Raw genomic sequence first — 23,929 nt, forward strand, 5'->3', positions numbered from 1 at the left:
TTCTTCATAAACAATTTTATAAAAAGATTCCAAGTTTCTACCACATTTTGTCTTACAACCTTTAGCCATGTGGCAGTGCCATTTTCAGTCAGGACAAACTGAACAAATATTTGCCAAGGGTATGAATACTTTTGTTCCTAATTGTATCACCACGGTATTCCCACGAGAATGCAGACCTCTCTTGCACCACATGTGCTGCGTGGGTGGCTTCAATCAAATCTTTGGCTTGTTCACTTTTACCAAAGGAAGGAACTTACCTGGTCTGTGACTCAACACCCACCGATTGGCTCTACATCAGACTCTACATCTGCCCTGGGAATCCCTGGCTTTGGCTAGATGTGGGAGTTAGTTAGTTAGATATTATGTGGGTTAATCCCCACATAATATCTTAAGATATTATCTATTAGAAATATGAGTCTTTATTGATATGAAACTGCCCGATGCGATTACATATATTTGCCATGGCCCAAGGCCTGTAGCACTCAAGCACCGAATTCTTTGTAATGTGTGGGTGTCAGGATTGTGCCAAGATCAAGTCACCGCAGATCCACACAGTGAATATTTCCTAATACGTCGAGTTCGGGAAATCGGTTAAATATTTCCAAGAGTGTGCTTGCTGGTCAAGTCAACTTTATTTAATATAGTGCATTTCATACACAAAGGTCATTCAGTGTGCTTTACATAAACACAAGCAAACAGGAATACATGTAGCTAATAAAAGCATAGAAGGGCAATAGTCAAAGAATAGTTTAATATTTCAAAAATAATAAAACAAAAAACAGGGTAATTGTACATAAAAGCATAAAAGGGCAATAGTTTAAAAGTGTTTTAAAAGTAAAAGTTAAAGGAACCGTATGTAAGAAATGAATTTCAATTAATCATAAAATGGCCCTGATATGCCACTAGACATTAAGAAATCATGTTAATTTCAAATACTTATATCACTAACAACAGTAGTCCGGCCAGGATATTGTCCTTTTTAAAGTGAAGTTGCAGCCCTCAACTGATGTTGATGTTGATGTTGTGTTTTGGCCTGATGCGCCACTCCACTTATCTACTAATCACAAAGTCAGTAGTGTTTCGGCATCCGGGTTGGCAACCTCGAGTCAGTGGGGAGGGGGAGGGGATACACCTCTTTAGAGTAATTTGAAAGTGATTGCAGTACCAGTTTTGGCCACAATCTTACATATGGTTCCTTTAAAACACAAAAAGCGCAATAGTTTAAAGGTGCCATGAGTAAGAATTGAGGTAAAAATATCCAAAAAATGAGCTACACGCATCAAAAGAATGAGAAGAAATAAGGGCGATGATGCCATTAAAAAAATGACAAGGTATAGTACTGCAGAGATATCAACCTGAATTAGCATGCTAAATTACTAGCCACAGCCCGACAGGTGTCATAATACCAGTTTCGGCCATGGGAGGTGGAATGCGGGCAACATAACCGCCAGCCAAACTGCAATACGCGTGTCTCGGTTGTTACTAGGGTAGACCAACTCACTTGCTGGAGGTATACTGGCCCCATCTTTTATGGAATGTGGAGTATGAACTGATTTTTTGGCAGACATTACACATGCAATGCATGGCACCTTTAAAAGGTAATAATTAAATGCAATATTTAAAATCTCAAACCCATCAATAGTAGGTCCATTTCTTCATTAACATGTCCGATTCAACTTAATCGGCTTTCAGTTGTTAAGTCTGACGTCACATGTCATGTTTCCAGGCCCAATAGCTCTTTTATCCAAAAAAGTTTACAAGCCAGTCAGCCTGTTTTCACAACCTTGAACCTTGTCACCATCATCTCCGTTTTAGGTTGAGGCAGCGAGTGAGTAGTAGAATGACCATTTTCTTGTAGGCTACTCTTTTTTCTTTTTTTAAAACTTCTTTTTATTGAGAAATATAGATTATAAGCAGAGACACATCAGTACAGTTACACGAGTTTGAAATTTAACTGATGGTCAAATTTGTTAATTTAATCAAGGATACAAGGAAGTTTATTGTCACATGCATATAGTTACTGGAAGTAAGAAATGCAGTGAAATTATGTCTGGTGTCAGCCTATTTGTGCAAATCTTCTCCAGATGTAAAAACAGCATTACATCTTTAAGCCATGTGCTGCAGTGGGTGGGGCGCTTGATTCCCAATGTAGTAAAATTTGCCTACGTGTCAGTGAAGATGCTGAGTAGTTGGTGATGGTGAGTAGTTTTCGTGTCATTTGTTTCTTCATCTAGTACACCAAATATGGCAATCATAGTGCATGGTTCTAAAATCATCCCAAGAACTTCAGACAATACATCAAATACAGTTTACCAATATCCTGCTAGTGTATGACATGACCAAAACATACGTGTCAAGATAGTTAGATAGATAGATAGATTGATTGATACTTTATTGATCCCCAAGGGGAAATTCAAGGGTCTCAGTAGCATACAGACATCACACACACCAGGGCTCGAAATTAACTTTTTTTCTCAGTGTCCCGCAGCTGTCCCGAATTCTACTTGCCACTGTCCCGGACTTAAACACCAGTGTCCCAAATTCAAGTTCTTGTTTTTAATAAACAGCATAATAATCAGTAACTTGCATCACTTAATTAACTCGTTCTGGTCCACCATGTCAGTTCTGAACAATTTATTAAACACCATTTCATTAATCATCTGCTGTTTCACACATCACTCATTTTCAGAGATTGCGCTTTTGGCTCTTTTTTGAGGTTGCACTAAACATTCATTGTCCATCGTTTTGACGGACAGGGTTGTAAAACATTCCGTCAATAATCTATTTTCACGTGTCTTTAATTTCAATGTCAGTTTGGTATGATGTCATGGCCACAGATCTCAGTGAAAACAATAAGTAGCCTAGCGTGGGAAATTACCACAAAGCTGTCAGATAGGCTAGCCTACTCTCCTGCCACGCTGTCACCCTCAAATGCGTTCCCAATTAAATGAATTAGCAAAACGTAGTTAGAATATGTATCTCGATGTAACAAGCTGTTTTGACATTGTAAACGTTCTCTAAGAAGAGTGTAAAGCAGTTTGCAGTACCCTAAAGTTAACCACAACGTCGTCTATTGCTGGAAAAAATAGTGAGCGGCCTATTTTAATAATTTGATAAACTAATAAATGCTCGGCGGGGCGGATTAAAGTGCATGGCTGCAGTTTGGACACCCCTTAGAACTGCCACAGCGAAATGTCAAATGCTAACTTAAATAACTGTTTTCATTGTTATAGGCTACCTTGCAACACTATCGTTTTGTCAAATCGCAGTTGCAGTAGGCTATTTAGCTCAGCATGATATTGGTGACGTTTGTCTGTCAATGACAGAAAACACGTACCGTTTTAGTCAGAGAGGACTGTCATCTCGTTTTTTTTTAGAACACCAGTGTTACCTTAGGCCTACACTATCAGTCAAAAATGTTCACAATGTCATGAAAACAAATGCCATTTACCTGCCTGCTAGTTAGGTAAGTTAACCTCTATATCGGAAAGTGACCCATTAGGCCTACCGCCCTTGCCCTATTTTTGTGTCGGCCTATAAGTCACAATATTAATTTAACCAATACGGCAGATTCCTAAGGAAACGCAAGCACCCAGCCCATTTGGGTATCTTACTATATTTGTACCAAAAATAACATTGTAGCCTACAGTGATTTGAAGAGCAGTAGCCTAAACAGTGTTGTAAGGCTGCGTGTACAAAACCGCTTTACAGATTTCTTTACAGATCAGCTGGCTAACGCTGCTTTTGACAGCTGCCCGTCACGCCAGGTCAAATTTTGTATAGGCCAGATTCTGTATTTTATTCAGACAAGAAAGATACGTTTAGATTCCCATGTGAACAGTTTAGGGAAAAAGTACCTATTTTGAAATTTGCTTTGCCATTTTTTCTACTGTCCCAGAGTTGTCCCAGACATCATTCTATTGTGTCCCGGAAGCATTTTTTATGGTCCCCGGGACATCGTTAATTTCGAGCCCTGACACACACAACATGCACTTACAGCAGAAATGGTAAATATAAGTATAAACATATAACTAAACTCCACTGTACAATAAAGACAGTAGAAGATAAGAAAACGAACAAAACTAAATACTAAATATACTTATATTTAGTATGATCACCCTCAAGCACAAACTGTGCTTGAGCATAGCATAAGACACTTGTAGTGACAGGGCCGGGACTGGTAAGGTGCTCAAGAGAGTGAGTGTCATGGTGAAGGTGCAAAAAGTAGTCCAACCATAGTCCTTTAGTTATGTGTGCATTGTAGTGACAGGGCCGGGACTGGTAAGGTGCTCAAGAGAGTGAGTGTCATGGTGAAGGTACAAAAAGTAGTCCAACATTAGTCCAACAGTGCAAGAATAAAGTCTAGAGACCAGCATAAATAATATGGACAAATAAGAGAGTAAAGTATAATGTAGACAAGGTGATATAAAAAACTATGTCAGTGCAAGAACAGGTTGAGGTAATAGGGTTAAAGCCATTCAGTATTGTAGCAGAAGCCTGACCGCAGCCATTGGTCATGTGTGCTAATATAGCATGAAAAACAGTGTAGCAGTAAAACAGTAGTGAAAACATTAGGCTGTGGACATTAGTAAAACAGTAGTAAAACAGTAGTGGGCAGTCAGTACTCAAACATGGAGAGGGTGGAGAGGCAGACAGACTAAGCAGAGAAGTCTCTCTCTCCTCTTCCCTTTAGTGAGGCATTGAACAGTTTAATGGCCCTGGGGACAAATGACTTCCTCAGCCTTTCAGTTGTGCATGGCAGTGAGCGAAGTCTCCAGCTGATCAAGCTCTTTTGCTTTTTAATAGTGCTGTAGAGTGGATGACATTCATTGTCCAAGATGTTGATCAGTTTGTTCAGGGACCTTTTGTCAGATATTGAAGTGATGCACTCCAGTTCAGCTCCCACTACAGAGCCAGCCTTCCTTACCAACCTGTCAAGTCGCCCAGCATCCTTCTTCTTCGTGCTTCCTCCCCAGCATACCACTGCATAGAAGAGGACGCTGGCCACAACAGACTGGTAGAACATCCTGAGGAGCTTGCTGCACACATTGAAGGACATTGAAAGTTGGCTTAAAGTCGGCTACATTAACGCCATCTTACACATTTTCTATCTAGATTACGATAAAAATGAGGAGTTGGAGTTAAGTTCCAAGAATGGAGTTAAGTTCCAAGTTCCTTTTCCCAAGCAGTTTAGATCTTGTCTTATTATATTATATTCATATCATTGAATAGGAATGTGTGGTGAAACCTTTTAACCAAAAAGGAACTCCCAAAAGTGAGTCCAGGACTTTCCGGGAAAGACTCAGTTTAGACAGCACACAAGGGGAACATTTTTGATTCAGAGCCAGCTGTGTAAGAATCACATGTTTACCAGACAAATTAGACCAGGCCTTTGCAGGATGGCATAGGAAAGGGATCCAAAGATTTAGTGACCTTTACAGGAATGGGATATTTTCTAGTTTCAATGACTTGAGTTCCAAGTTGGACCTATTTTTATTTTATTACTTTCAAGCTCTCCAATTTGGTAAGAGCCATATATTCTGAGAGTGGAGATGACCACTGGGTTAGATGTGAAATGCAAAATCTTGACAGGAAAGCTAGATGACACCAGAGCATGTAGAGCGGTCAACATGCATGACCTGCATGAACTCCAAATCGCACCACTCGGTGTCTGGAGACTGCACCCAATATGTTATTTTGTGGATGTTTGCTGCCCAGTAATAGCTCTTAAAATTAGGGAGGGCCAACCCACCTACTGCTCTGGGTCACTGGAGTAAATCCTTACCTATCCCAGGAGTTTTACCGTTCCATGACTTTTGAAATGAATTTATCTATCTGATGGGAAAAGGATTTTGATAGGAAAATAGGGAGACATTGAAAAAAAAATAGAAACCTTGGTAATATATTCATTTTGACACAGTTTACTTTGCCTGCTAAGGTCAAATGTAAGATATCCCACCTTTGTAGGTCTGATTTAAGTTTAACAACAAAAAGATCTTTGAAGGCAGGAGTTATGCCCAAATATTTAAAACCTGACCTTGATACATAAAATGGTAAAGCATGATCTGGGATTTTCATTGCTGATTCATTTACAGGTAAACATTCGCTTTTTGATCAATTAAGTTTGTAGCCGGAAATCTGTCCAAAAGTGTGCAGCGTTGAAAGTATTTCATTGATACCTAACAGCAGGCCTGGAGTGGGTAATTGGGAGATTAATTCTCGAGTATATGGACGTTAGAAAAAAAGAAAAAGTGCCAGGGATCCACACGATTGAAAAATACTGAAAATGTACTGGCCATTTTTGAGAGGGTATGTAGGCCTTAGGGTTGGATCTGTCTAAGTTTTGGTTCATGACACAGTTAAAGTGTAATTCCAGCGAAAAATTTACCCCAGTGTTACGAGGCGGCGCAGGCCCAAGCTCTTCATTGTGTAGGGTATGTTAAATTAAACTAAAAGCCTGCCGCAACTCGCAACCAACAGAAAACAAACACAGAAAGACCTAACTGCAAACCTACACGCTAGCCCTAAGTGTGGTGCACAAACTTGGAAGTAGGTCCTAGCCGTGGTGTGTGCGTGTGTGCATATCAGCTTGGCAGGAGAATCAGAAAGCGGTCACATGTAACGGAGGCAGACTGAGCTAGCGTGCTAGTTGCCCATGTAAATCCTCACAGCCCTAACCTTAAGAACGCTACGCTTCTAACCGTTGAGTTGGAAGCCTGGGCTTTTAGCTCAGTGGTTAGAGCGTTCGTCTCCCATGCCGGTGTGTGTCAAGGTGGCGGGTTCGAGGCTGTGAGCGGCGAACGAACCGACCTTGTGACACACATACATGTGGCATCCTCGCACTCCCTGCCCAGTAGGCTACTCCAATTTGTAGCTCTACTACGGCCCTACTACTTGGTGGTGTAAGATCCAAAATATAATCCATAGGAGGTTGCCCCAAATACCACCGTTTTCCCATACATAAAAGGTGGCTATAAATGAGAGGGGAAAACAAAGGCCCTGCCTCCACAGCAGGCCCAAAACCAATTGACTCTCTTTTGATTGCCAAGACAGGTGTACTTTTACCCAATTAGCCACAGGTAGGGACATCACTGAAGCCCCGCCTGTCAGTCAATGCTACCCCTACCATGTGACCCTAACCTATCCTAACACCAGGGAATTATTTTCTGCATTAGAACACATCAAATAAGCCGTGGAGACAGTATTTTTCTTTGATCAACCACTACAGAACTTGTCCCGGTATAGGCCTACGCAATAGCCCCAAATTGCAAACAGTGGATTAGCTAAGGGCGGTAAGCTAAACGCTTCCCAAATAGTATTTTTTAACCAGCGATATTGTTCAAAACAGCACCAAACGTCGTCAGTACCTTGCTCAGGGTCCCAGGGGGACATTTACATCAGTAGTCTGGCGTTAAGGGACCGTTCGTTATTTATAAACGGGATCACCGGAGGGATTTTGAGTGCTTCGATTAAAAAGTTGCATGACCCTCCCCTGCCTGCTATATAATTTTCAACGACCCACCAGCAGCATTTTCAAATATGACATGACCCTCCCCAGCCAATTGTAGGTGTCTTCCGCCCACGCTCTAACACGCTATGAAATCACATCAACATTTGCTACTGCCCTATAACCAACCTCTGCTTTCTGATCTTACACATCACACTTCACCAAGATGGTGGCCATTTCAGTAGATTTACTCACTAACATTGTTGTGGAAACACAATAAGCATGGAAACTAAATGCACACTTCCTGCAACTGCATAGCCTACTTGAAAAGTTACTCCTCTAGTAAGTATTCACGTGAAATAAAACAATAAAGCATTGAGACCATTCAACAAAGCACACTGGGTAATAACAAATTCAACACATGAACTTGTTGCTATGGACTCATCTCTAGGCTTCCTCAGTCATTGTAAAGCTGCCGAAGCTGAACATTATCCAAAACTCAATTTTTCAGACGAGCGTCAATTTGGGAGCTTGCTACACTCCTTCCTTCTCAAATGACTTGAAAAGGTCGTTTGCACAATTTCACAAATAATCACAGGGACCGAAAAATACCTAACATGCCAACTTTTTCCGGGTTTATCATTTTAACGTTTCCCCGCTGTCTTGCCGTTTTAATATTTTCCCGTAGAATATCCCATATTACTGTAATACTCTCATAACATTAGTCCTGCATTCTGGCCTGTCTCTGTGTTGTCCTGTTGTTACCCTTGCCCTTCCAGTGAAACAGATGTATTCAAATCATCGTTTTGCTTGCTTGAATGCGAACTCAGAGTGATGTTAACATAGGCCTATTTAAGTTAACGACGTTGTCGTGAGAGCACGATTCATTAGCGCTTGCAGTGTTCGGCCGTAGGCTATGCCTACGTGCGCACCTGCCATGCTACTCAGCTAGACAAAGAATTCCCCCTGTATATTCACTCCAAGTTGGCCTACCATAACTTACCAACTCTGTAGACCATAAACTGGCTATTTATATGACCAAATGTATTTGTTCAACTTTATGAAGCAGAATTACGCACTGCTACTTGGAACGTAACACATTTTTGTTGGCAGGAGAGAGAATGACAGCGATTAACAAATTGCACTTGTTGCTGGTTCAATAAATATTATATATTTTTTTGCAAACAACAAAAACAGAAAGGATGGAGACAGCAAAGCTAGAGATGGGCAGGAACGAGGTCAATTGGTAGAAATGCTTGTCAAAACGTTAGGAGCTGGATGTGTGGATGAATGAAGCACAAGTATGCTTTATGTTAAGCATGCACACTGTTTAAAGTTAGGCTACACGGTAAACTACAAGTAAACCAAAGTTAAATTTAACTTTTTTAGGGCTGGATAAAGTTGACCAAATGGATATAGGCTGTTAGGCGTGAATAAAGTAGGCTACTTTGTTGCTCCAACCCTTCCAACGTTAATGGGGACGAATGTTGACACTTTCCGTGTTTTGCGTGAGAAACCTGGGAAATCTCCCTTATTTTCATTGTTCAATGTTGACAGAGCTATAGAACGAAAGAGAACGTTATATGGCGACAGAAATCAACAATCAAACAAGCCACTTTGATTTTTTGCTGTTTTCATTAATACAAAAGATGGGTGACCCTCCCTCCTAGACAAAAAAAAGTTAGGTGACCCTCCCCTCAACAAAGAATAAAAAGACATGACCCTCCCCTATTTTCCTCCGGTGGTCCCTAAAATTTATTTACCTCGGGTGTACTTTGGAGTGGGTAAGACCGTTTTTAGTGGCAGGCTAACACATACTGTTGACTTGCGCTAGCCTAGCACCAGCGAACTCTGCAATCAGAAGGACTGGATGAAATGTGTTGAAAACGGTCTCCACTGATAAATATCACACTTGCTAACTTGGAAATGAGGTCCTATGTCCAAAGTTTTGAACCACCCCTTTGACTCAAAAGTAATTTTAGGGAAATCGATCTCCATTTTTTTCTTTAAATTATGAGAACTTTAATTTAATTTTAATTTAACGGTAATTGCTACATTGTGTCAAAGCGTTATAGAATCTTCGCATTGTATCGCAAGTCTGAATTGAAATGTCCAGGGATATTCCAACACGTGGAACCTCTCTCAGCCAATCAGAAACAAATAAATAGTTCCATAGAACCCAATTGTTGTATAAATAAAAAAATACTAGCCGCTCTGTGCTCACGTGGACACTTTCATTGCAAGGCATCAACTTGGAAAATTGCACTTTGGTATTCTGTACTGTACAGAGTTGCACACCAAACTTACAATGACATTTTACAAAATCCGAAAACAGAAATCAGTAGAAAACAATCCACTCCTGCTTTAAATAGATCATCCTTAAAGTATTGGATGTCTTGTGACATTCCATCATTACATTACAATTTTTGCAGTAGCACCCCAATACTGATGCATCACTCTCTGGGGACTTCCAAACACACACTCATACACAATTGTCATTGTTTCATTTTCTGCCGAAACTAGGGACTGGCAAAGCCACCGAGTGCCAGATCAATTCCTTTTTTCTACTGCACTCTTGCACTCTAAACTTTATCCTCTGTTCTCTTCATTTCCCAACATGCACCCCCACCTCCACTACCTGTGATTCATCTTTGCTGGTTCAGGATGTGCTTGTGGCAGTATAAGAAGAGGGGGAAACCCATCTATCTGAGCCATCCACTGCCTTTCCCCTTTGCAAATGTCAGAGAGCCGTTTCCCATCTGCCCCCCCCCCCCCCCCCCCCCCCCTCCCTTCTTGGGTGGGTGGGTGTGCAAGATGGTGGTCTTTACAGGAATTTAAGGAGGTTGATTCATAGGGCCTGATGATGTGCAAATCCAATGAACAATCTGTTTGCTAGCAGTTGTCATGTATTGTGCAATGTTTAAAGGAGCTGTTTTGTTTAACCCAATGACTGTATATATTGCAACATCATGCATATATCGCTACATCATATTGAATACACCTCAGTTCCATTCACTTGACAGTTCTACATGACAGACTACCATCTGAATAAGAAGCCGTAGGTTCAGGTCTATCAATGTAAATGACAGATTTGCAAAGATGCTATAGGTGTTAAAGTGTTGAGAGATTGGAATAGATAGGTATAAATAGTATTTCTTCTTTCTTATCCACTTTCGTTTTTATTCAGTGGTATGTGCTGTGCACTAGAGCATTTCCTTCTCTCTCTTGTTCCTGTCATGCAGGCGGTATGAAACTGAAAAAGATATATTTGACACGTTACCCCTGGTGAAGTAGGTACAGTACGTACATGCGAGATCAACTTCTGACTGAAGATAAAGCCACTGAAATTCTCCATTTTAGTGTTTTCTCAACAGGTGTTAATTTCACTTTTTTTCATTCGCATGTATGCACTACATCATCCACATCCAAATTTCTTTGCAGTTTCTTGTATGTGGTACACAGTCAGTCCACCCACCTCTACTAATAAGATCATAAGGCCATGTTCATTCTATTAAATGGGCCCTCGATATGTTGTATAGCGATTATATATGCATGCTGGCATTATGAAATATTGTATACCCACTGAGCTATTCTACAGCCAATAATTCGGTCTCTCCATTTGTATTCTCTAAATGTCTTGTAAGCCTGTTTCATAAAGGGAAATCGATACTGCACCCAGTCAGCCCCAAGCAGATGGGTCCCCCTTATGGGCTGGGTTCTACTTGGGGTGTTTTCCTGAGCAGGAAAGAGACTTTTCCTTCCCACTGGTGCCTCTGTGTTTTGGGTTTGGGGTGTGCCCTGGGGACAATTTCATGTGTGATTAACACCATAGAAATTCACTTGAATTCTATTAGAATTGGATTGAATATGTCAGAAAGAAGCCTATTCCGTCTACATATCTTTTCTCAGAAATGAAAGTGAGGAAAATACATATTTTACCATCTGCTCAATAAACGCTTCATCTACTGTACATCAACACACCCCATTAAATTATTATAGATTTACTGAAATAATGTCTCCACAGTATCTGCAAGTAGAACTTTTCTGAATGCGACACTAAATTAGGCAGCAAGATGAAATATTTTTTCCTTAAAGTTGATGTGTTAGAGGTACAGTAGGAAAAATGATGTCAGCTACTTTGACAAGGGCCAAATTGTGATGGCTAGACGAGTGCAGCTCTTGTGGTAAAAAGGAGAATCATAAATGATCAGACAAGTGCTCTCTTTGAGCAAGCACTTTCACTAAAGTCAAGTCAACTGTCAGACTTTGAAGACTTATTTGATCACTTTAATGCAAAAATGGCAAACATTATGGATGACATTGCTCCATTACAATTCAAGAAAGTTAAGGACAAACAGAAAGCACCATGGAGGCAAAATCCAGCAGTTAAACTTCTAAAAAGAGAGTGTAGGAAGACTGAAAGAAAATGGCGTAAATACAAACTTCAGATCCACTATGAAATCCATAAAGAGATGCTCCGCACATATAACTCTGAAATATGCAAAGCAAGACAGTCTTTCTTTTCTAACATTATCAATAGAAGTTCAAATAACACTCGTATTCTATTTTCAACTGTTGATAAGTTAACAAATCCCCCCTCACAATTAGCGCCTGAACTTCTCTCAACTAATAAATGCAATGAGTTTTCATCTTTTTTTAAAGGTAAAATTGACAATCAGACTCAACATATCTGCTCAATTACAAATTCAACAACCTGAACTTCCAGCAACAAACAGAGGGAAACTAAACTTGATGTCAGAGTTCAGCTTGATAGACTACGAAACACTTGAAAAAACGGTACAGAATCTCAGCTCTTCCACATGTGTCTTAGACACTCTGCCTACCAATTTCTTCAAAACTGTTTTTCACCTCATAGCGGTGGATGTCCTTCAAATTGTAAATGTATCACTGCTGTCTGGCACTTTTCCTAAGTCACTGTAAAGCCACTTCTCAAGAAGAATAACCTGGATGCCTCCATGCTAAACAATTACAGGCCCATATCCAATCTACCTTTTATTGGCAAAATTATTGAAAAAGTAGTCTTTAATCAATTAACCACCTTCCTAACACAGATTCAGGTAAAACATCAGTCCTAGTGCTACTGGACCTTAGTGCAGCATTTGACACTGTTGATCACAATATTTTACTACACAGACTAGAACACTGGGTTGGATTTACAGGCATAGTTATCAGCTGGCTAAAATCATATCTACAAGAAAGGAACTTCTTTGTTGCCATCGGAAACTGTACCTCAACACCAACGTCCTTGACCTGTGGTGTTCCCCAGGGGTCGATCTTGGGGCCACTATTATTTAACCTCTATATGCTCCCACTTGGACAAATCATTCAAAATAATTTGATTTCATATCATAGCTATGCAGATGACACACAAATTTACTATGTGTCAGTGTATAGAACAAATCAACACCTGGATGTCTCAAAATTTTCTTCAGCTGAACAAAGAAAAAACTGAAGTAATTATATTTGGTAAAAATGAGGAAAGACTTAGGGTTGCCACTCTCCTTGACACAAAAGGGTTGAAGGCAAAGGATACTGTTAAAAATCTTGGTGTATTAATTGACAGTGATCTAAATTACTGCAATGGACTGTTCACAGGCCTTCCTAAAAAGACTATTAAACAGCTTCAGGTGATACAAAATGCAGCAGCTAGGACTCTAACAAAAACTAAAAGAACTGACCACATTACTCCAATTCTTAAGTCCTTGCACTGGCTTCCAGTAAGTCACAGAATTGACTTTAAAGCACTATTGCTTGTTTATAAATCAGTAAATGGAGCAGGACCTAAATACTTGTCAGACATGCTTCAGCAGTACACACCTTCTCGTCCTCTCAGGTCCCAGGTGAAAAACCTGCTAGTAAAACCTACAGTTAGAACTAAACATGGTGAAGCAGCTTTTAGCTGCTATGCGGCTCAGCTGTGGAACCAACTTTCGGATGACATTAAAAAGGCCCCAACTGTAGCCAGTTTTAAATCTAGACTTAAGACCAAACTGTTCTCAGATGCTTTCTGCTAACTGAGCCGAGTTAAAGTCTGAATCTGCCTTGAAAATTATTCTACTTTGTCTTTTAGTACTTTTTTACTACTTTTGCCTTTGTTTTTGCTTAATGATTTTACCTTGTGTTTTATGTTTTCTTTTTATTATGCTCTTTACCTTTTAACTATTCTTTGACTATATTGCCCTTCTATGCTTTTATTTGTTATTATTGTTTGGTTTTGTTTATGTAAAGCACATTGAATGACCTCTGTGTATGAAATGTGCTATATAAATAGACTTGACTTGACTTGACTTGACTTGACTTGTGGAATGTTCCCAGTCTGCGGTGTCAAAAGTCAGTCAAAAGAAGGTCCAAAGAGGGAAAAGTGGTGAGTTGGTGACAGGGTCATGGCTCATTCATGCTTGGAGTGTGAATGCTGGTCTGTGTGGTCTGATCGCTATTGTAGCTCAAATTGTTGAAAACGTTCATGCTGATTCTGATAGAACGGTGTCAGAACACACAGTGCATCGCAGTTTGTTGCGTATGGGGCTGTTGATGTAGTCCACTTTTTTTTTGCTTGAAAAAGGATGCTGTTTTTTTGCTCTTGTTTTAAAGACAAAAAAGACAGACAAACCAAATAATTAATCCCACAGTGAAAAAGTACCTGTGGGTATGGTCCATGTGGAAAAATTACTCAGTGAAGCAATCCTTGTTTTTATAGTCTGCAAACCTTCCTGCCCATGCCCACTAGTAACATGCTGTCAGCTTGTTTCATAAAAAGAGCTGTAAGAGCTTAGCCTGACGAGCCAGACCCACATTAAAATGTAGGGTCTGGACACTCACCGTTCACAGTGCTCAGTCCGAGGGGCAGGATAATCAGTTGTCTTTCAAATTCCCTCTGCACGCAATAGGACAGCGGCAGCGCTATGAGTCCCATGCGTTTCCCACCAGCGGAGCTAGTTGGCTGGTTCAAACGTTTGCCAACTTAATAAAAGCTTAACTCGTGTCACACTGTTCGCCAGCAGCAACATCCATCTTATTTGTTTTCAAGTAGCAGGGAATTCAAGCCAAACCGTTGCAACTCTGCCATCAATCATTATGTTAAGCCCACCTAACGACTCTATACACGATTTCATTGGCCTGATTAAGTTTCGATTTCTGGAGCTCACAAGCCAACGGAGGGTTGCTAGACTAGCCCTGGCAGCAAATGTAATTCGCTGCCGCTAGGGGCGCGTCTAGATTTCTAGGCTAGTAAGAGCTTTCTTGTGGGCCTAGAACTAAAGTGTATTTCATGAGCGAGTTTGTTGTGAGAACATTTGTTGTTTGGAAAGAAAATTCACCCACACACTAATATAGCATGTAGTCAAAGACCGCTTTTGAGCTGTTGCATCATAAAATCCTATGACCGTGACTATTGAGTAATCACTGTTTTAGTTGGCTCAGCATTTATATACTCTAGTGCTTCCTAGCACATGGGAAGATTTTTTCTGTTAACCCATTTCAGACTTTATTTCATGGAGCCTACATACACACATAATCTAAGTGAGGTTATTATTGTTATTATTTTTCAAGGATTCTTTTGTGTTAACAAGTTGTTTTTGTGGCTCTAATATGTGGAGGGCAAAAAAATAGGAGAGGTGGATAGGAAAGGAGAAAGAGGAAACTGCAGCAACTTTGACGCATTTTCCGCTACACTTAGGGAACAAATCCGAAAATGTCAGAAAAAAGGTGAGCATCTAGAGCACAATGTATCCATAGGCCCTTCTTTGAAATGAGCTTAGTAATGACCCCATTTCTGGAAAACGTACAGTGTAATCTCAGTCAATCTACAGAGCAAGTGAGTCATTTACATAGCAAAACGACAGGAAGTAAACAACCTGTGGCTACACTTGCCCTTAGGAAAAAATGTAACATATGTTAGCACTGGCTGAAAGTCTGCATGAGTGGAAGGGGGCAAATGCTCGTCTGCAAAGGCCTACTCACGCCCACTGAGCGAGCTTTCAGTTGTGCTGCTCTTGCTCACCAAAAAGGGCTGTCTGGAGTGACATTTTTAGCTCTTTGGGGAAATATCTTGTGAGTCTTTCACAAAGCTTTTAACTGATTGTTTGTCATAGTCATATGTCTTGACAATGGTCCAAGGAACGGGGACTGTTATTCCAAGGCTTTTGCATATTGATCATATTTCAAAATTCTTCTCCCTCATTCCCAGTGAATTATATATTCAAATTACTTGTTCAAATTGCTGTTCTAAGAAATAGGCTATAGTATATATTGCCTTAATAAGTCTTGCTGTGGGTATTCTTCAAAACCATGAATTCTATATGAAATCCTACTGCTTCTGTTGCAACCTCTGTGGGGAGATTGGCTTTTATGGTGACAAGACTGACACCATAAGAGCCAACATATTACTTCCAGATTCAGATTCCACATCAGTTCACATAAGTGTCATCCTCCCAGCTCTCTGAGATAGTTTCACGTATGAAGTCCACCAACTGGTCACTCAGGTGTTATTGCTTCACATTTTTTAAAGATTTATTTGCCATGATCTACCCTCTCATTTTTGCCATAGTTAATAGCCAATGCCCTATAATATGCAGTCTGTTTTAGAGCTCTGCACAGCACAGAATCCTTTGTGAAGGTACACAATGATGTCCTATACTCGTCCTACCCACTGCCATCTTAGTGTTGCTTGATCCGAGCAGCAAAGTTGCTGGAACCCTATTGGTTTTCTAAGGATTATAGTTCTTTCTTTATTCTGCAACTAAAAGTGGTTGGGCAGCAAAAGCTACACAGACACCAAACTTGGCAGGCAAGTTCAAATACTGTCAATGACCTCAAATTGTAATGACCTCTCCACAAGTCTAGGGGGCACTACAATAAGCACATTTATATTTTGGGTCATATCTCAGGGTCCATATAGAATTTTTTAAAAGATTTTAAGATCCTGAATCAAACACACCCAGCCACACCCATTTCAATCGGTCAGTCAAATTCTCCCACCATTTAATTCTCCCGCCAAATTCTCCCGCCATTTTAAAAAAAAAAAAACGTTGAAAGTGAAACTAATCTATTATCCAAACATCTCAGAATTTGGCACACATCATTTACAGATTAAGCCGATCAAATTTGCTCCTTTTGAAAGTTAGACCTACACATCAATCAATTATCAGGTTGTGGTCCATAATGATTCTATTGATGATCACTGTGCCAATTACAAGTATTGCCTATAATAATATGAAGGTATCCTGACGAGCCAGACCCACATTAAAATGTAGGGTCTGGGCACTCACCGTTCGCTGTGCTCAGTCCGAGGGGCGGGATAATCGGTTGTCTTTCAAATTCCCTCTGCACACAATAGGACAGCACTATGAGTCCCATGCGTTTCCCACCAGTGGAGCTAGTTGGCTAGTTCAAACTTTTGCCAACTTAATAAAAGCTTAACTCGTGTCACACTGTTTGCCAACAGCAACATCCATCATATTTTTTAAGTAGCAGGGAATTCAAGCCAAACCGTTGCAACTCTGCCATCAATCATAATGTTAATCCCGCCTAACGACTTCTATACACGATTTGATTGGCCTGATAGAAGTTTAATTTTTCGAGCTCACAAGCCAACGGAGAGTTGCTAGACTAGCCCTAGCTAGGGTGCATCTAGATTTCTAGGCTAATATGAAGGGCTAATCTAAACCAAAGTTGGTTAATAACCACAATATTTTATAGACACTCACCAAATTTTGTGAAATTCCATCTATAGGGCGGTACAATATGACAATATCTCAAGAACCATTTCACATAAAACTTTCAAATGTAAATTTGGTAAACTTACCTGGCCTTTAAGTGCCAATTTAGCAATTTACCCACTCTTAAAAATGGCTGCCAACAGCCATACAAATTTCAGCAGTGAATGTATGCCACTGTAAAGGGCCGGTCATCATGAAACATCACAGGCTCATTCATTATGGCTAGAAGCTATGTATTAAATATGACACAAATAAGTCAAAAGGGGGGACTACACATGCCAATTGACACATGTCAATATCTAAAGAACTGCTTAACCAAAAATGTGAAATGTGGTATGGTTATTCTTGGTCTTCATATTACTAAGATAGACAATGAATAAAATAATATCTCATCCGTATCCATTTTTAAGTCCCTTTACATATCTATTTATGTCACTCCTATTTAAACATACCTGTACTTAGAATGTTATTATTAGTTTGCCTCATATGTGAAGCGCTTTGGATCACTTGGATGAAGTTTTTAAATGTGTTACATAAATAAAGTAAATTGTCTTGACTTGTTTTAACTTGACTTGAGCAACAAGACAGAAACTATTGGTTCCTCATTTTAGTCCACTTTTTTGTAGTTTCCATGTGGCTCGTCCATTTCTTCAAAACGGCAATAATTTTCTCCTCATGATTAGCTTTTTGAAATTTTTCAAGGGAACACTCTTACAAGTACGCACGTAATATAATGACTGGAGTTTGTCAGTCACATGTTCTTGTTGTGCACAGCCACAAGTTGCCGAAAGCATCTAAACAGGTGGCGCGCAACGCAGGAAATGCTGAGAGTGAAGTTTTCTGTCTTACGTCAGTCTCCTCGAACTAATCAACATTCTCACAACCCACAAAAGTGAAAAGGGAGAAAGGAAATTGATGCGCGCTCCGACTACAGCATGCGTGGGATACGTGTGTCGCTTTTAGACGCAGCTGATAGTTTGACCGTTTCCAGTGTGCATCTGTGGTTTCTTGAACATCTTGTGGAGTTGTGACAGTTATGTCAGTTTCTTCTACGTCAAAAATCTGCTTAATCGCAGTGGCTTTGGTACTCATAGCTTGCAATGTTGTGTGCATTGCTTGGTTTTTGGTGTCAAAGGTAAGAGCATTCCTACCACTTTTGTATTTTCTTGTCGATTTTATTTCTTGTAGTAACGAATCACTAATTTCATCCTGTGTTACTTGCTGTTCAGATGTAGGATAGTATTTGCAATGTCTCCCGGAAGTCATTCTTGTAAACAGTGGACTAGAAGTGCAAGTGTTCAAAGTAATTTGAAACGTTAAATAGCCTACAACACTGAAAATAACCCTAAATGTAGGCCAAACCTGATCACAGATCAATGCCTTTTTTTGTCAGAAAAAGTATAGGTGATTATGTAATCTGACATGGTTTAGACCCATATTAACACCGGTAGGTAGGCTACCTATTGGTGAAATTATCGTTTATAATACGGAATTAATGAGTAAATTCACATCTGTCGTTTAAACATTCATTTTCGGAGGCAAAGCAATTTAAGGCATTTCCCCCTCAAACGTCTGTGGTTAAAGTATGAGCCAAATTCCAGTGCTTTCAATGCTTCTGTTACAGAAGAGTGTTCATTTGTTCATCTATTTAACTTGCTTTAGAAAAAAACAAATATTAATTTAGACTACACAGGCCCAATGGCAATCATGTGCACAACTCTCAACCCTATCATTTTGTTCTCTTATGTATCTACAGGCGCAGTCATCCATTCATCCAACCAAGGAATGTATGTATCCTCATGTAAACTAGGCAGCATCTCATCAACTCATCTGACATTACCCTATAGTCTTTCTTCTTTCCTTCCATTACATCACATTAAGATGCTTCAGGTCCATTCAGATTCAGCCTAACCAGTTGTGTTGTCACAAGCAAATTATTTACTCTACATTATTCCTTTTCTCATCCGTTAATCATCTACTTGACCACCTTATAGATAGATGGATATAGATAGATAGATAGATATAGATAGATAGAGTACCCTCCAGAATTATTTGAACCTCTGCTAAAGTTGCCTAAAAGGAGGAATATAAAGCCATCTTTTAGAAATGGATCTTAATGCCTCAAGTAGAAAAAAAGAGGTAATATCCAACCTTTAAGGACACACATTTTCTTTCTGAATGAATAATGTATCATAAATAAATAAATGTCCTTCCTCATAAGTATTGACACCCCTATGTTAAATCAAAGATTGTTAAGGCGGAGCAAGATACTTCGTCGTAGTTCATGTCTATGGGCGCGAAATGGGGATCGAATCCTGTCTGCATAAAGAGGCGTGTCGATGACGTATTGACGAGCGTAAGTTGCAACCGGCCAACAGCAGCGGCAGAAATAACCGGCGCACACCTGATATAAGGTTGATTTTCTCCAGACTGGATTGCTCAAAAATGCTAAAAATGTACCTGAAATGTTCAGAAGGGTTTGAGGATCATGAAAATGTGCCCGAAATTCACATTCCTAACTCTATAGAACCAAGACTTTAGCATATGTGGTGAAATTCTGAGCTATGCCCATAGACTTCAATGGAGCAGTCGCTGCCTCTGCTCTGCATAAAGGGGGATTTTGACCCCCCTCCTCGTGCGATCCGGGTTCCCGGAAGTGGCTCCTGATGAAATATCTTGCTCGCCTTAACAATCTTTGGTTAAATTCCCATAGAGGCAGGCATATTTCATGGATCTAGGACACTATGCATCCTGTTCTCTTGGCCTTTGAAGTTAAAATAGCCCCACATCATCACATACCCTTCACCATACCTAGAGATTGGCATGGTTTTATTGTTATGCTCATTGAGCTCAATGCAAATCAAACCAGCTAATAGGCTAACTGAAATAAAACCATGGCAATCACTAGGTATGGTGAAAAAAATGATTTTATATTTCTCTCTTTAGTCAACTTTAGCAGAGGTGCCAATAATTCTGGAGGGTACTGCAGATAGATAGATAGATAGATAGCTATTTTATTTATTCTGGTATAATACTGAACAAGAAACACCCAGAGCACTATAATTATGGTGACAATACAATTGTGATTTGATAGTCTACCAGATTTCAGATTCCAAACAGGGAACTAGCAGTATTCTGTAGTATGCACAAGTATGAGTATGTGTCCATGGAGCTTGGACACTCAATGCTCAGTCCATGGATTACTCAATGTAATTTATTCCGGTTTTTCTTTTAGATATGTATGTATTAAAGTTGAGCCCAGAGAGCATGCCCAGTGTTCTTGGAAACATATCCTCAAAAGCACACTGCTTCCTTAAAGGTAACATGCCTAGCACCTCCCCACTTGTATAATGTATCTGCTGTAAGATCATTTGTTCTACTTGTACCATTTCATAATAAATAGGTCACAAAAGGGTATAAAGAAATGGCTTTCTTTGTGACCTATGGGCTCTGTGCGCTAGCCTACTTGAAGTCGGAAACCAGTTTTATGTTCGTTGACATCGCTGTCAACAAGAACCTGAAGAGGAAGCCTTCAGTTGTACCAAAACGTGTGCTCACCGAAAATCCTTCCATTATTTTGTGCAGCCAATGCACGTAGGATGGCGTTTTTAGGAAAAAGCTGGAAGCTAAAATCGCTTTTAGAACGTCTTGAACCTGAGCAGAGTGGCAGAGCAGTGCTCCTTAGAGCCGCCCACAGACATTAAGACTTACGTACATTTTTTTTCTTACATTTTGGTACAACTGAAGCACTCATCTTCAGGTGTTTGTTGACAGCCATGTCAACGAACAGGAAACTGATTTGCCAACTTCAAGTAAGCTAGTGCAGAGGCCATTGTATGTTTTAACTTATCTCAGCCCCCTCTGATCTTTCACCCCTTGCCTTGTATGAATGAAATGACGTAAAACAGACAAAGCACTAAATAATCTTTTCACTGAGAGTGATATTGTTTAAAGTGAATGTTTAATGTATAAAAAATGATGATGAGAAATGGCATTGCAAGTGATCCATCCTCACTGCTTTCACCCAGTGTCCAAGGACGACAGCTACACAGCACAGCTCGGTCCAGTAAAGTGGGACCAGGAGAGCAATCCCAGGGGTATGTCCCTGGATGCAAACGGGAAAGATATCATTGTGAATGATGGTGGATACTACATAGTGTTTGCACAGGCCGTATTCATGGGAGGGAACTACACTGGAGAAGGCTCTAGTCTACGGCTCCAGCTGGACACGAACGATGACACAGGCCACCAGTTCGCCGTAGTCTGGGACGAGAGAGAGGTCAAGCATGAGCAGATGCTGCGGCTGAGTTTTCTGGTGCTGGTGGAGCTGAGGGGAAAGCAGTACATACGTGTGCAGGCCAGGCACCGGAACAGCTTCATCTACAACACACCCATCTCCACCTTCCTCACAGTCATCAGGTACGCCAACCTGCAGGATGCCACAAATGGAAAATCCGTACACATTTGACCCTAACCAGCCTCAGGGTAAGGGTTCACCAGCTTCCAACTCACTATCTGAACTTGTCATGGGAGGACATATTCACCTGCGTTCTCCCTATTGGAGACCTCTCTGCTTGCCTTGTTGGTGTCCATGTGACCGCTGTGACAGGACAGTTTACTATGCACAGAATACTTGTAGAAAATATGAACATCAGTCATGCCCTTTATTATTGCACATTCCACAGTACTGGTCCTTGGTTTATCAGGTATCATGGAACTTCAAGTGCCCTGAATTGTCAATGTACATAGTCAGTATAGCTATGATCAGCTCTCATTATTATTTGAATGGCACTTAGATTTTAACACAAATTTATAGTTATAACATTAAATTATCACACTTTATCATTTTGTTTCCATTGATTTCTGTGTTGTAATTCATCAGATCTAAACAAGCTATATTGAGGGAATCTTTAAACCAAATATATGTACAGATGTATATGTATATGAACTTATTGTAAGTTGTTTTTTTGTTATTTATCTGGACATTTTATTTGGCCTTTTATCACTGTTCTTGGGTCTATTCTGAGCTCACACAAGCTCATAAAGAAAGCATTGTACAATATGTCCCTAAAATCATGTAAACCAGTAACTGGTACACATTGCATTTGCTCTGAAAGCTACTGACCATATGTATGCTATCCTATTGTGGGCCATTTCCACATAAGTGGATGAAAGTCATTTATGGAAAGGTTACACACCTAAAGCTGTTTTTTTTTTTTTTTTGTGAATCCCGTTGAGCAGTTAAACTGCACATTATCTAACTTTCTAGGGATGAAGTTTTGCCATGATTGCACAAAGACAAATGTGTGCATTTGGGTACTTTGTTCTCATCCAAGGAAATAGGTGTGTTACAAAGCTTTCACTTACACCTTAATTTTGTAAGTAAATGTGGAAAAAGAGTGAGCGCACATTTGGTCTTTGATCTTACATTCTAAAGAAACACATGTAACGGCAGCTTTAGAGGACGTGTGTGAGAACAACTCTTGTGATAAAACAAAGATGATTCATGTTTCAGTTACTCGCCCACATATCACACACTTCAATTGCCTTGACTTAGACAAAGTGTTCTTAAATTATATGTACTTTTGTAGTTTTTTGTGGACGGCGTTTTTTGTTGAATGTATTTCATTTATGAGGAACTACTGTTCCAGGAGAATATATTTGTAATTATCTATTTATATCTAAATTAAAAAAGCTGTAATACGTTTACTAACTGTATTAATCTGTTGCAATACTGATTCAGTGTATTTATGTATTTATGCCCTTATTAAGCATGACATCAACAATATATAATTTGTATAACACAGTTATACAAATACAAATATACAGAGTAATTGTTTATTGTGTGGCTACAGTATTCAGATGGGATCATCTGAGAGAATCCATAATGGCTTAATTTTTGCCCCATATTGTCTTGGTGTATAGACTGTTGATAAGGCTATATTTGTAGACCTCTGTCCAGCCACATGTCTTGGTGTTTCACATGCAGGGGCGTTGGAATGGGGGTAAAACCAGTACTGATTACTAGGGCCCCAAGGGGAGGGAGGAAGGGCCCTTGAAAAGTCTGGAATATATTGTATTATATTTATTATAGGGGCCCATCAGGAATGCCTATGCATAGGGCCCAGGATCTCGTGCTACGCCCCTGCATATATGCCTCTGCATAGGAAATGTCTTGGCTATTGAACTAATGTAATGATGTCATGAGAGAGTGAGTAAACAAAATCCATATTTCAAACAAGAAACGTTTCTATATCATGTTGTAAGGACATCATATAGGATGTTCTGTTTTTAAGACATCATGCTGGTAGTTCATCAGCTTCAAGAGCAGCAGTACAGCTGCGGGGAATAACTTTCACAAACTCTGAACAGGCCAGCATGGTTGTAATCACAGAAACAGTCCCATCTAGTGGAACATTTGGATTTGTGCAGGAGATTAGAAAAAATATATTTGGAATTTTATTTAATGATTTGATCAACAGAAAGTCTTCAATCACTAGTAACTGCTAAATATGTTAGATTTTTAACAAGGTTAGTCCCACACTCCCAAGCCATCAGATTCCTATTGATGTAAATAAAAATCTGAATTTAACCCTTAAAGGTGTAGGTTTTTGAACATTCTAAGTTCCGCAACAATTGAAGGTTCTAAAATTCTATGTTGAATTCTATGAACCCAGATATTCTTTAGAATGTTAATTTCCCAACATTCCCGGTGTGACGAGGACAGGATGCTTGTTTTCCCAAT

The 23,929-nt window shown here is 39.8% G+C and overlaps 1 protein-coding gene across 1 annotated transcript; it reads left to right on the forward strand.

Moving 5' to 3' along the window:
* The first annotated feature begins 18,023 nt into the window (after positions 1–18,023).
* On the forward strand, positions 18,024–22,990 carry LOC121680966. Its single transcript, XM_042060554.1, has 4 exons — positions 18,024–18,319; positions 18,941–18,971; positions 20,420–20,503; positions 21,213–22,990. The coding sequence occupies exons 1-4, from the start codon at positions 18,221–18,223 to the stop codon at positions 21,650–21,652; spliced, it is 654 nt and encodes a 217-aa protein (XP_041916488.1). The 5' UTR covers positions 18,024–18,220; the 3' UTR covers positions 21,653–22,990.
* Positions 22,991–23,929: the final 939 nt, after the last annotated feature.

This window comes from Alosa sapidissima, chromosome 13 (genome assembly GCF_018492685.1).
Source record: "Alosa sapidissima isolate fAloSap1 chromosome 13, fAloSap1.pri, whole genome shotgun sequence".
In the NCBI taxonomy this organism is placed as follows: domain Eukaryota; kingdom Metazoa; phylum Chordata; class Actinopteri; order Clupeiformes; family Clupeidae; genus Alosa; species Alosa sapidissima.